Source organism: Martes martes, assembly GCF_963455335.1.
Source record: "Martes martes genome assembly, chromosome: 3".
Taxonomy (NCBI): Eukaryota; Metazoa; Chordata; class Mammalia; order Carnivora; family Mustelidae; genus Martes; species Martes martes.
The window spans coordinates 75,316,760-75,331,632 of NC_137890.1; the positions used below are offsets into that span (position 1 = coordinate 75,316,760).

The 14,873-nt window shown below is 38.6% G+C and overlaps 1 protein-coding gene across 2 annotated transcripts in view; it reads left to right on the top strand.

The window, feature by feature from the left end:
* Positions 1-14,873, top strand: part of USP12 (ubiquitin specific peptidase 12) — a 101,106-nt gene that overhangs the window by 69,584 nt on the left and 16,649 nt on the right. For both annotated transcript variants that reach the window (XM_080799872.1, XM_080799873.1), the window contains 3 exons: positions 5,478-5,707; positions 11,237-11,313; positions 11,431-11,514. In XM_080799872.1, coding sequence (XP_080655998.1) covers positions 5,478-5,707; positions 11,237-11,313; positions 11,431-11,514 — 391 coding nt within the window. The remainder of the gene's footprint in view (positions 1-5,477; positions 5,708-11,236; positions 11,314-11,430; positions 11,515-14,873) is intronic.

Sequence of the window (14,873 nt, forward strand, 5' to 3'; positions counted from 1 at the left end):
ATTACGTTTGCTGGGGGTTTTGTTTGTTTGTTTTTAAATCTCTGGCACAAATGGATGTTGCCCATTTCAGAATTTCCATTAACTTTCACTGTTGGACTGTTGTTCTTGAGCCAGTTTTCTTCCATGGTATGCTGTAAATAAATGTCATGTTTTGTATTTGCAGTTGATATTAGCTCCATATTATGTTAACCACTGATACTTTATATAGCTAATCATTTCGATATTACTTGGGAAGAAACTGTTTTAATTTCAGTAATGGATTTTTGCTTTCAAAATTTTAATTCGTGTCTCCTAATCATAGCATATAAGAACTGTAGCATTGTACTTTTACAGTGTGATAAGACTTGCTCCATAAATGTGTTCTCCTTGATGATGGGAAACTAGCTCAATGTTTGAATTGAGTAACTATTATATATTTAGCTTCTGTTGACTGCCAGAAACTAGTGGAGAGGACCAGTAGTCATGTAATTTAATGTGTTATCGTCATGAAAAAAAAAATAAAACATTGAAAGGGAGTTGATCAGTTATGTTAGTTCAGAGAGTTGAAGTGAGAAGCCATTGGAAAGTCTGAGGCAAACTCATTCCAAGTGGATAGAATCGAAATTGCAGTTGCCCCGAGTGCTTGAAGGACGACAAGGATATTAATGTGGCTGGAGTGGAGTAAGAGAAAAAAGGCAAGGGTCTAGAACTTGGGCTTTCACTTGAAAGCCATGGTGAGCCGTTAGGGTTGCTGAGCAAGTGGGTGATGTGTTTTGATCTGGCTGCTGGGTGGTGTGGTAGACATGAGCGGGCATGGGCCGCAAGAGTACAGCCCGGGAGACCAGCCAGGAGGCTGTTGCACTAACCTAGGTAAGAAGTGAAGCCCTCTGTTCTACACTGCTAACTTCCCATAGCCACTCTACCATTCTAGAAGACTCAAAACTACTGATGAGCTACTTCTTGTGTGCTCGCTAGCAGTGACTTGGCTTGGGATCATTTATGGGAGGCTTGAAAGTCCCATCAGCTGGCATGTGTAGCTGTGTGCTCTGACTCACTGGGTCTTAGCAGCACACGTAGTTCACACTATTGTTTGGGCCCAGATTTCTTCCCATGTTGTCGTAGCTGTTTCCGCCCCTGTTGTTCATTTGGTAGTTCGTTCATTTGGTCGTTCGTTCATTCGTTCATTCATACAACGTCAAGCACATCTAAATATGTGGCAGGCATTGTCCTGGGTGCTGGAGATACAGCAGTGAATGAGACAGAAAAGATCCTTATTCTCAAGAAAACTGTATGTACCTAGCGATGCTTCAGGTGATGCAGAGAGATACTAATATAAATATGTAAGAATATATATTTAAGGATTGGTCTTCCTTAAGTGAGGAAATAATTACAAATAACACCTATTAAATAGATGTGAGTGAATAATTCCCATGTTCATTTTAATCCTGTTTCTCCAAAAGAGCATAAAAGATTTTTGTATTAAAGCTAACTGTTTCTGAATTATGAAGAACACATAACATTTTTATGCATTGATTTAGTTTTCTCTCTCTCTCTTTTTTTTTTTTTTTGCATTAATGTTGCAGCTATTTGGGACTTTAATAATTTATACCTTTCATATTCATTTAATAATGAAATTGTCCCATTAGACTGTCAGTTCCATGATGAGGGGAACCCATTTGTTTTTGCTCACCATTGTATTCCCACATGTGATCTACTTCCTGGAATGTAGTAGGTGCTTACTAAATATTTGATGAATGAGTGAGTGAATGAGTGAATTTGTTTAATTTGCCAAAGCAACTTTGAAGCCCACCTTTCCCATCATGCTACTTAGCAGAAAAGAAAGCAAACCATAAGGAAACCAAGATTTTAGAAATTAAATGTAATACAGTTTACGGGTCTTGTCTGTGGCCATTTAGTTGATGTCGTTTTGCTGTTTATGTGGTTCTGGTTGAAGTTTTAAAATCTGTATTGGCTACTCAGGCACAGCAAGAGTCTGGCACATTTACCGTACTATGTTTATAAAAAATGGACTATAAATTATTTTAAATATTTCAACAAAATGCTTAAAGAGTATTTTCTGGTTTACTTTATATCTCATTTCCAGAGTGTTCAAGTCAGTTGAGGTATGTCTGTGAATGTGAAATCCTTGTTCTGTGTTAAAAGAACAACATCCATCTAAAAAAGATGTTTCAAGTTTTAAAAAAACAAAAGTATTTGCACATTTTTGCTTTATAAATTATTTTGAAAGACATGGGTAGATGCTAAAATAACTTCTAACAGGAAAAAAAATGAGACTTCTTTATTTGTTTTTTCTTAACCAGAAAATTTTTTATTTATATCTTTTTAGTTATTTTCTAATTTTATAGTTTATTTTAAATATTCACGGCAAAAATATATTCATTAAAACTTTGGTGAGAGGGGCGCCTGGGTGGCTCAGTGGGTTAAAGCCTATGCCTTCGGCTCAGGTCATGATCCCAGGGTCCTCGGATCAAGCCCCGCATCGGCTCTCTGCTTCTCGGGGAGCCTGCTTCCTCCTCTCTCTCTGCCTGCCTCTCTGCCTACTTGTGATCTTTGTCAAATAAATAAATAAAATATTAAAAAAAAAAAAAACAAAAACCTTTAGTTAGAAAAAACTTGATTTCGTGGAAAAGAGACTACTTTATAGACTGTGGCATTGAGCCAGCATATAGAGATCCAGCATATAGAGCAAATTGTTCATATCTCACTTTAACTAGGCCCTTAGAGTTTTTATAAAATATTTTTACTGGTCCTCTCCCATTATCCTTCCTTTTAGATTCCTCGCTGACTTTTCCAATTTGTTCATATTTTCCTTGAACCCTAATCAACTCTAGCATATTTCCTTCTTAGCAGACGTGGGTGGTTCTTTTGTGACCTGGGGATGGGTGAGTAAGTGAGAGATGAAAAGGGGACTTTTAAGGGTGTCCTGTACACTTCTGGAAGCTGCCCAGACACTCAAAGTGTCAGGGTTGGTGAAGGAGTTGGGATGGACAAAGAGACCACGAGTCAGGCCTTTAGTAGGTGAGGGGAAGTTGGCAGATGACCACAGAAAGAAGGGGGTTCAGGGTAGTATGGCCAGACCTTAACAGCTTTTTTGACTGAGGGCGAGTTTTTCATATGCAAAGCAAAGTGTAATGATTTAGAAGTGGCTGCAGGGAGCTCAAAAATGCCAGAGGCTGAAGAGATGGGGAGTTTAGAACAGAACGTTCTTTCTGGAGGGAACAGCAGAAAGGGTTGAGAAAGAAGAAAATCCCAAAGATGAGGAAGGAAATAAGGAACAATAAACGACTCAGAGTAATAGAGGATGGAAGAGTGGGGTTGGGAGGTAGACTAGTATTTTCAGGGATGAGACATCATGGCACTGAGAGGGAAAGTGAAAGGTAATTGACTTCAGTTACCCCAGCCTTGCCTAGACCAGTCCAGTGGTGGAACCATTGAAGGGTTCTGACCATGACTTGGTTTGGTCTCAGGAAGGTAGAGTAGACAGCCGGGAGGTTTTGCAGTGAGCTGTGTCAGTGTCGGGAGTGACACACAGACTTCTGCCGGCAACAGGGGATGGGGATCTGTCTCTTGGATCTGTCCCTCTTGGGCAAAAACCACTGGACACAGAATACCAAATTATCATCAGTTAGATGTTAACTCCACATAGGCTAATGCAGTATCTCTCAGGACTCAAGGCTTTCTTTGTTCTAAAACATAAAGGGTTTGTTCAAGGCTAATCAAATCCCTCAGGACAAGTTTACAGAAGAGAAGTGGGGAGTGGCTCTAACTGCATTAGTATTATTGAGTTTGACTTGAACTCCAAGAAAGAGGTTTAATAAATTGCCTGTGACATACATGTAATTAAAGGTTGAACCATCCTAGGAATCCAGACAGTCTTGCTTGAGCAGCTGCACCTTACATCTGAGGCTCTTTACAGGTCTTTTTGACATCAAGAGTGAAATGAAATGAGTCTGTCTTTGTTTTGACTGTACCTCCCAAATCCACATTTTCACTAGTTCCCATTCTGTTTGTACAGTTACTTTGCAAGAGAAGATGGCATTCCGTTTTACAGACCAGAAAATCAAGGCCTTTTTGATTACCATAAGATTGAACATTTTCTCACATTTTTTAACTTTTTGAATTTTGTTTCTATAAATTGTTGATTTCCACACTTGGTATTTCCTTTTGTATAAACTCTTTATGTGTTGAAGCTGTTAATAGTTTTTATGTTTTTTTTTAAAACCTTTTCAGTGATTTCTAATGCACAGAAACTTAATTTTATGCAGTCATAACTGTAGCTCTTCTAAAATGTAATTTTTTGTTCTTTTTATCTTAGACTTTCCCTAAGTTTTATTCCTAATTTGTTGTCTTTTATTTAAAAAATGTTAGCTGTAATATCTTTGGAATTTATTAAATGTGCCTTGAGGATCTAAAGGTAAAATATTGCTGGCCAGGTCATCTTCTCAGTGTGTCTGATCGCTGAGGAGCAGCGGGTGCCATTGTGGGACTGGGCCTCTCCGGGCAGGCTGCTTTGTATGCAGCTCCGGTGGCTTCAGGACTGCCTGCTTTGTGTCCTGGGCCTGCCACTTCTGGCCGCATGACTTTCCCTCTCTGATCCTATTCCTTCATTTGGAAGATGGCAATAACAGTGTCACAGAGTTGTTAAAAAGATCAAATGCGACACTGCCTGTGAAGTCCTTACCTTTCAGTTTCAGGTGGTATAATGTCCAGTGCTGAGTATAAAGCAGTTCATGTTAGTGACTGGTTTTCGGTGATATTTATTCATTTGTATAGTTACAGGGAACATTTCACAGAGTTACAAAATCTCACTTTTAGAGATTATCTGGATTGAATAGATAATTTGTGATACCGTTGTTTCCTATACCTGACTGCAGATCAGAGTCCCCTGGAGGAACTTTGGAAAGTTCCAGGTTCCAGGCCTCACCTCTCACTGAATCCCTAGGATGCATGGCCCAGTCATTGTCATTTCCACAGCCATTCTGTGTAGTTCTTACCCAGCTGGCTTTGCCTTGGCAAGAGGTTGTCCAGCTTCTGTTTTAAAACCTGCTGTGTCAAATAAATAAATACATAAAAAAATAAAACTTGCCATGTTATAATCTTTGTGGAATAATCAGAGGAGCTAATAAAAGGCAGCTAATAAAAAGCTAATAATTTAGGCAGGAGCTAAAAAAAAGCTAATATAAAATATATGTTTCTGATCTCTTCCATATATTATATAAATGTGTGAGGGTAGTTTGCCCTTTTCTTGTGGATTACTTAATATTGTTGCTTTTAAAAGAAGATCCTCATTTGTCTTAACTGTATTTTCTCCAAGTTTAGTCATATGTTTTTGTGAAAGATAATCTGTTTCTTGTACATGACTGACAATACCAGACGTTTGTATTTAGTTCTGATAGAATATTGGATATTTGTTTTAAATCTAGTTTTAATCAGGTTATTAGTTTTGAAGTAATTCTCTAATACATTTTTATTTTTAGAGCTTTTTGATAACTATATGCAGCAAGATGCCCATGAATTCTTAAATTACCTACTAAATACAATTGCTGATATTTTACAAGAAGAAAGAAAGCAGGAAAAACAAAATGGCCGTTTACCTAACGGTAATATTGACAATGAGAACAACAACAGCACACCAGACCCAACGTGGGTTCACGAGATTTTTCAGGGAACACTGACAAATGAAACCAGATGTCTTACTTGTGAAACTGTAAGTATGTCATAAAATTTTGTATAGAGTAGATTTAATTCATTTTTATTAAAACTTCTTAGAGGACGAGTGTGAGAGATGAACATGAAAGTTGTAATTTCTTAGGTGTAGCAAAAATGAATTATCGAAGCTGTACTTGCCAGTTGAAAGGACTTGGTATGCTCTGTAGTAATGCTGCTTATTAACAGTGAGTACCTGAGCTGATGGAAAAATACTTACTGCGGTTTGGACCGTAGTTGACCCTTGAACAATAGGGGTTTGAACTGCATGGGTCCACTTATTTGTAGATTTTTTTTGGGGGGGGGGGTTATACATATACATATACATATACATACATATACATAAATGTGAGGTTTTTAAAAAAGATTTTCTTAACGGCATTTTCTGTAGCTAACTTTATTATAAATACATACTATGATACATACACAAAGTGTGTGTTAATCGAGTTTTATGTTATCAATAAGGCGTCTGGTCAACAGAAGGCTATAAGTAGTTAGCTTTTTGGAGACTCAGAAGTTACACATGATTTTCAACAGCGGTGGCGTGGGTAGGAGATTTCAGTGCCTGTCACCCGCCCTGCGTTGCTCAGGGGTCAACTGTATTTGTTTTTATTTCAGTGTAAGAGGCCATAGAGTCGTGTTCTGGAAATTATATGTCTGTGTCTTACTTAAGTCCATAAGAAACTTACAGGTCACGGAGGTACATTAATTTGTTTTCCCTTTTCCTGCAGTTGTGTTTATTGTTGATTGTTGGAATAAAAACTAAAGCATACTGTGTACACTCAAGCAGGGGAAAGTACCCACATGCTGGGTACTTCGTAGAGATGAGCAGTAGGGAAGAAGCCTGAAAATGGATTTTATGTGGGGTCAGATAGCCCAGTCCTTTCGTTGTATCATTACCTTGTTAAGACGTTTACATTTTTAAAGAATATGTCCTTTTTAAAAAAAAATCTAACATTTCTCATAATGAGTTTATCTGACGTTTCCTTCTAACTGAGACGCAGGTATGCGTTCTTGGCTGGAGTGATTCAGTTAATATGTCTTTCTCGGGGTCTCACGTGTGGGCACACAATATCCATCTGCCTCTCGTTGGTAAAATTGTGATCTCTCATTCGAGGTGTTGTTCACTTTCTCTGGTTGATAATGTCTTGTTTTTATGCCTTGGTAAAGGCAGTCTACCAAGGCATAAAAACAAGACATTATCAATATCTTGTTCATCAGAATCTCCTGCAACATTTAGCGTCCACTCAGGTCCAGTCCTACTATGATGGTTCTACGACTAGTCTTTAATAGCACAGAAGAGTAGCATCGTCCATTGGAAAAGGGAATTCACAAGCTAGAAAAATAAGACAGATGTTTTATGGATGTTTGGAAGAATAGCATGGTTACTTGTTTGACTAAATCAGATAAACATACCCTCATATGTTGAATGAGGCTAATAGGAAATTGTATTTTTTAATTAATGGACTTCAGAAAATTTGAGTAGAAAGTACAGAAAGTTCCCAGCTATCTCTCTCCTTTCCTCCACTTTCCCCTATGATTCATGTCTTGCATTAATGAGGTACATTTGTTGCAGTTGATGGACCAATAATGATACATTATTATTATTATTTTAAGATTTTATTTATTTATTTGACAGAGAGCACAAGTAGGGGAAGCAGCAGGCAGAGGGAGAGAGAGAAGCAGGCTTTCCGCTGAGCAAGGGGCCAGATGTGGGGCTCGATCCTTCCTGGGATTATGATCTGAGTCAAAGGCAGATGCTTAACCACTTAACTGACTGAGCCACCCAGGCGCCCCATGACACATTAACTAAAATCTGTAGTTCATGTTTTGAGTTCAGTCTTATTAGTATTGTCTGTTCTGGGGTTCCATCTGTTTTGACAAATGTATAATGACACGTGTCTGTCATTACCGTATCATACAGAGTAGTTTCACTCTGTGTTTCACAAATTCATCCCTCCTTCCTCTCCAAATCCCTGGCAACCACTGATCATTTTACTGCCTCCATAGTTGTGACTTTTCCAGAATGTTGCGTATTTGGAATCATAGAGTAAGTAGCTTTGTAGCTCATTTCTTTTTATCACTTAATTATATTTCATTATGTGGATATACTGCAGTTTATCCATTTACTTATTGAAGGAACACCTGCCTCCCAAGTTTTGATGATTATTGCTTTGTCTGCTCTGGGCCTCTTGCCTCTCCATATAAACTGTAGAATCACATAAAATTTAAGAACTAGTATTATCCACAAGATAGTGTGCTGTGATTTCAAAGGGGATTGCCTTGACTCTGTAGATGAAGTTGGGAAAAACTGATGTCTTGACAGCCTTGAGTCTAACTGTCCATTTACATGGACTGTATATTTATCTACATCTTCTTTGACTTAGAAAGAAATCATCTTGTAGTTTTCATGTCAATCTTGTACATACTTTATTTTGTTAGGTTTGTATAGATGAGTGTGGGGTTTTTTTGTTTGTTGTTTGGTTTTGGTTCTAATGTAAGTAATATTGTAGTTTCTTTCTCTCTCTCTCTCTCTCTCTCTCTTTCTCAAAGCAAATGGTGACTGTTTTGGTTCCACCATGAATTAAAAGATAGGGTCTTTAAATAGAACCATGACCTATACCGATGAGTGATCTATTGACTGTTGATTATGCATTGATCTGTTTAACTATAATCAGGCATTTGGAAAAAGATAGTTGTCAGTAGTGTAATTTTTAGTTAATGAAGGACACAGTAGTAATAAATAAATAAAATTCTTTTGTGGAAACACATTTTTATTGGTGACCCTCTCTCACATCAAGTGAAAGAGGTATAATTGAGTGTTTGAATATATTAACATGCTGTGAAGATGTTTTGGGGTTAGAGTAAGGATTATTGCTCATTGCTGCAGCCATTAGTTAATTGTAGTAAGAGTTTGGACAATGTTTGATGGCAGGAATTGGTCTCAATACTCATATTTATTCAATCTAACCAACTCCATCTATTTTTTAACACAAGTTTTGTAGATCTTATAAAGAATTTTATTGGAGCTGAATTCTAAGCTTTAGGAAGTAAATATATTGTCCTATTATTAGAGCAGTGTTTTGGTTGGAATAGTAGGTACAATCAGAGAATTTGGCAGTTGCTTTTGATGTTTGATATGATGGAGTTTGGTCTGTGTTAGAAGATATGTATAATTTATCCTCTTCGATAAAACAAAATAGTTGAATTTGCTTAGCATGTCGAGAAATGTAGTAATAGGTGAAGCTGGCAAAGTAGATTTGGGGGGGCTTTGGGATACTGTGATATAAGGTCTTTGAAGTTTATATTACAGACTGAGGATGATGGGAGTGAGGATTAGATGGAGAAAGTAGTATCACCCATCCTTTTTTGCTCACATATTTATTAATTTTATTTGTAATGGATGGATAGTGATCCTTCCACCCATTCCTCGCTAGCTAGGTCCTCCTGTGGTCTGCAATATGTATTTGCAGATAGTCTCCCAAGAATTAAGGGTATGAATTGAGAATATTTCCTCAAAATCTCAATCGTCATCTTGCAGACTCAGTAAATGATCATTAGTACCATGCCTTTATCAAATTCAGCTAGAGGAATGAAATTGAGAATTTCTCAGAGTAAATATATAGCATTTCTTCATTTAGTTTTGTACAACTGTTTGAGTACCAACTATGCCAGGTACAAGATGGGTAGAGGTTGGTGGAAGATGAGTAAGACCTTGATTCTGATCTCAAGATGCTCATAGGTGAGCATGCAGGCTTTCCAACAGATAGGTAATTCCAGTACAGTATGTTGTAGTTGAAGTAAGCACGAGTCCGTGGGAGTCGGACAACAGTGGAGCTGACCTATCCAGGTGGGAGTGGACGGAGCTGTGAAAGTTCAGAGCGGGCTTCCTGGAGACAGTGTTCGTATGGTGGATGTTAGTAACACAGTTGTTAATGTCCCAGTTGGTAGAAGGTTGGGTTTCTGTAACGGCACCCTCTTCTTGTGTTCTTCTGTTCTTTGATACTTTTTCTGGTCCCATTCTTTTTCTGCTGTTTATCCTTCAAATGTGGGCTTCTTCCAGGCTTTTGTTTTGGGCTGCTTCTCGCTCTGCCTTGGGAGGGGCATGTTCCATTTTGTTATCGCCTTTCCTAATGACTCCCCACCCACATCTCCAGCCTACATGGCTTTACTGAGTCTTCCACATCCTGGGTGTGACCTGACGTTAGGACCGGGGAGTCCAACAACAACCAGACGTGTTTACAAACACTTTGAAGAGTTAAATACTGCCCCACTTGGTAGTTTCCCGGTACCAACACAACTGTAAACCCAAGCATAGTAACTCAGATATATCCAGGTGATCCAGAACAATCCTTATGTCAAATTTTGTATGCTATAATCAAGATGAAAATGTAAAATGAAGACCCCTGAGGCAGTGCCTGAGAACCACAAACCTCATTTTGAGAAACACCAGACTCTCTAATCTTTATTTCTCTTTAGCCTACACATAAGGCCCTGCTCAGTCTGGCTTTTGCCTGTCTGTCCCATACTATCCCTCGACATCCTAACCTCCTTTCTCCCCAAAGGGGCTGATTCTTTTTCCTTAGCACCTCACATTCCCTTTCCTCTCTCTGTGTTGTCTTTCTTATTCTCTTTCTCACTGAATCTTTTGAGACCGAGATCATTTCCCTCGTGGTGTCCCTAGACTGTGCGTACATGGTACTCATAGCTACTCCTATTTGCATACGTACATAGTATGTACAGCCATGTAATCTGTCACAAGTTAATGATGCTGACCTTATAAAATCAATGCGCTGTTGAAGCAGGAAGGCATTTACTGCACGGGGCTTATAGCCCTTGTGGATGAGAGGTACAGTCAGAGATCTCCTGTTGTGTGCTAACCTTAAGCATAGAGTCTTTGAAGGGAAGAGCTAGGAAAATTGATGTCTGAAGTTCTGTCCTAATCCAATTCAAATGAATAAGTAATAACTTGAATTATTTTTAATCAGATGAGTTACCCATAATTCAAACAGAACTTTATGTTAGATTTTTTTTTGAAGAAGAAGGATTAAAGGAGGTCATCAATGAAGACTGTAATTTGGTCGTCAATGGCGATTGTAATTTTGCATTTTAGGCAAAATTATTTTGCCTTGAATGATAAAACAGCCCAGGTGTGATGTCCTTTGCCTAGTGTCCCCGTTCAGTCTTAAGCCCATGTTTTTTTAAGAATTAGTATATATGGGCAGTTTGTTTCATGTTTCACCATAATACCAGGGTTTTGGAAAATAATGGGATTTCACATCCTCATCTTTGCCAGAAAGGGAACCAGTCACAGGTGGACTTTGCTGTTTAATCTGTACGTGTGTTGAGAGTCCTTTACTCAGTGTCCTTTTGGATAATCCAGATCCAGTAGATTTCTTTTGAACTCGGGAAAGATGAATTCTTCATGTACTTACTACTACTAGTAGAATGAATGCATTTAATTCTGTCACTTCAGAACAATGATTTACTGACAGTTAAAGAAATCGAAGGTAATTCCCTATTTTTACAGATAAGCAGCAAAGATGAAGATTTTTTAGACCTTTCTGTTGACGTGGAACAAAACACATCGATCACTCACTGCTTAAGGTAACTGGAGAGTTACTTATTTTGAAGTTTAATGAATATCTTTGGTTTAGAGTACTTTTAAATGAATACACAGTTTTCTGGTATAGACAAAATAAATTTATCTTGAATTTTACACAGGGGTTTCAGCAACACAGAAACTCTGTGCAGTGAATACAAATATTACTGTGAAGAATGTCGCAGCAAACAGGAAGCACACAAACGGTAATGTAGCATTTTAAAAATTTGGTAGCAGTTCTCTGGCAGTGTGTCATGTAGATGGGCTTTTCTAGCTGAAAGTTATGCCTGAAAATCTACAGAGTAAAAATGCCTAGTTTTATCATTAAGTAATTAAGACTCACTAAGTTATTACTGGGTAAGCAACAGTCATCTCTGCAACCTCCAGTGATTTTCTCCACTTAATGAAAGTTGTTTAAGAATCATCAACCAGTACAGTTAAAATACTTGACTTTGAAGCTTGCCTACGTTATGTAAACTTGATCTTGGTGAGGAGAAAGAGTGGGGAAGATCCTTTTCCTCGCCTCTGCTGTCACTTCTGCTAGCCCCACATACGATCTTGTACTCTCTCATTTGGTATTTGGTGTCGAGGAATGGAATCGCGTCATCACCATTCTTGTTATTTTACTTTTTATTTTGGAACAATCTCAAGCTCAAAGAAAAGTTGTATGAACAGTACCAAGAATGCTTTTTTACCCAAAACCACTCAAAAGTAAGGTATGATGTCCCATGATCATGGACACGTGAGTGGCTGTTTCCTGCCAACAGGGAAGTTTCCCTATTGCCATAGTCACCCCCCTGGGGCAAGTCACGCTGACATGTTAACTGTTCTAGTGGAAGGTATTTCATTAGCATGGATGCCCCAGTACTGTCCTTTCTGGAACAAAAAGATCCAGTTCAGAAACACACGTTACCTTTAGTATTCATGTCTCTTTTGTCTTTTTACATTTGGAACAGTCTTTTCTTGGCTTTAAAAATCTCGACACTTTTGAAAATTATAGATTATTTTATAGATTGTCCCTCTTTGGGTTCATCTCAAAGATCGTCCCTCTTTGTGTTCTTATGATGAGGTTCAGGTTATGTATTCTGGTGGGCATCTCACAGAGGTGATTCTCTGTTCTCATTGTATCCTCTTATCCATGATTCTGATTTGTCTCATGTGTGGGGTCCTTCAGACCGCTCCTGAGACACACTGGAAGGACTCGCGAGACTCTGCTTGTATGGGCAGGCCTACAACCAAGACTCGTTACAGGGAAAGATGGCAAAGCATCTCCGCAGAGCAGAAAGCCAGGGGAGCTTCCAAGAGTTCAGTGCTGTGGAGTCCTGCAAGACACACTAACCTCCTTCAGCGCTGAATAGGACATGGGGGAGGTGTCGTCTCCCCCGGAGGCTCATTACAGATCCAGTGTCCAAGGTTTTAAACTGAGGGCTGGGCATGTAGGTACCCCTCTGTCTAGCAATGTTCCAGAATTCCAGACTCTCAGAAGGAAAGGAGGTGTTGAGTGTAAATCATATTGTTTGTCCAGACAATTTGGGCCTGTTGAGACACTCATTTAGGGAATGGTGGGAACACTCCTCAAATCCAAATTCTTATATGTTAACCAAGGACTGTCCTTGCCAGCAGGCCTTTCCAAAAAGGATAGTCTGAGGCCTGCGAGGTTAACGCTTTCCTGCCCATCCAGTTACTGGTGCTGTTCTCTTTGAGCACTTGACCATGGTGATGTCTCCCAGAGGTCTTCACTGTTAAGCAGTGGTTTTGTCCATTTATGTAATTCATAAGTATTTTGTATGGAGGTATTTTGAGGTTGTAAATATACCCATTCCTCATCAGACTTCTAATTTTTTTCATTTTCTAACTCTCAGCATGAACTCAAGGATTTTTTTTTTTTTTTTAAATTCAGTGGGTTACACTCCATTACCTTTGGCCAGTGGGGGGCCCCTTCAAGCTGTCACCCGTGTCTTTTTGGCATGTCCCATATTCTTGAGTGACTCCACTTCACAGTGTAACAAGATGTTCCATGCTCGTCTTGTACTCTCCTTGCCCCGACTCTGGTACCAGCCATTTATTCCAGGAGGCCTGCTTTCTTACAGGAGGACAATGATGTTTAGGAAGCAGGACTTTGGTATATAGGTGTGCTCACTGATACCAGGATGTCTGTGTTCCTGAGCCCCCTAGTGAAAAGAGCTGGATGGTGTGTGTGCGTATGTATGTACTCCACACATGCTTACGTCTACCTGTCTATCTTATCTATGGATCTGTCTATATTGAGAAACCATGAAGTCACAATTATATCCACAGTTTCAGCCGACACCATAGGGTTCATTCTAGTTTTGTCCTTTTTAATATTCGTAATTTCCCTCTGACAGTACAAATTGGTTCCCATTATCCTTCTATATTTACTTACTTGGTTAGTGACCCTGTCCATAACTGATCTTATCCCCTCAACTGCCATGCGTGCACACAACTCCCTGTTGCACAGACATGCTCTCTGCTCAGTCTCCTCTCCTCTGCCTGTCCAGATGTCTACCCTGGAGGGCCCTACCTACCTAAATGGTTATACTGAAACGTTCATGAAAGGAAGAAGAACTTAGATTTTTAAGTGACTGTATTTTTGTCTTTATTTTGGACACATGTATCTATTAGGGAGGGAGATGTTTTAGGTGATGGGCCCAAGTAATCAAAACAGAGTACTCATTGTCCCCTTCTATTAGTGAAGATGATTAGAGTACCTCCCCTAAGTTTGGTTATGTCACGGGGGTTGATAAATTAGATTAACCCTGAAAATGTTGTAGAAGGTGCCTAAGACGATTGGTTAAGGAAGATAGAGTTGAGGACTAAATGTAGCTAAGAGGAGTGCAATGACAAACTTCTTTGGCTCCATGGAGGTAAGTGCATCTGTGAGCATAAGCTGATCTTCATCCAGAGTGACAAATAGCCAGACATGAGTAATTAGAAATTGTCCAGCAACGCCAGCTGTTTGTTTTGAAGACATCCTTGTGATTTTAATATAGTATTTAATAGTAGATCTTTTATTAAAATGTGTGAGAAATATATATACTCTATCAAGAAATTAGAAAATACAGATTAAGTATTAATCAGTTAAGAATCGTTATTTATAAAGGTACTGTTAACATTTTTGTGTGTATCCTAGATTTTTAAAGAGTGTATGTGTGTATACATGTAATTCTTGAAATGGAATTGAATTCTATGTACAGTTTTTATAATTCTTTTCCCTTAATAAATTATAGACATGTCAGTGAAAGTATACTTTTACATCATTTTTCAGAGGTGCTGCATAGTACTTTTTATATGGGCATGCCATAATCTACTGAGTTCCTAAATCTAATAGTTCAGATTGTTCCCTTTTTTCACTGCTATAAGTCTTTGATAAACATATTTTGTATGTATACCTCTACCCACACACACATTTTCACACAGGTTTTAGGCTGTTTCTATAGGATAAATTGTGTGTGGGTTTATGGAAAGATAGCAGTACAGAAATTATTTTCTACTAGGATCTAGTGTCAGCGCTTCTGATAACTTCCATTGTGATATTGGGCAAGTC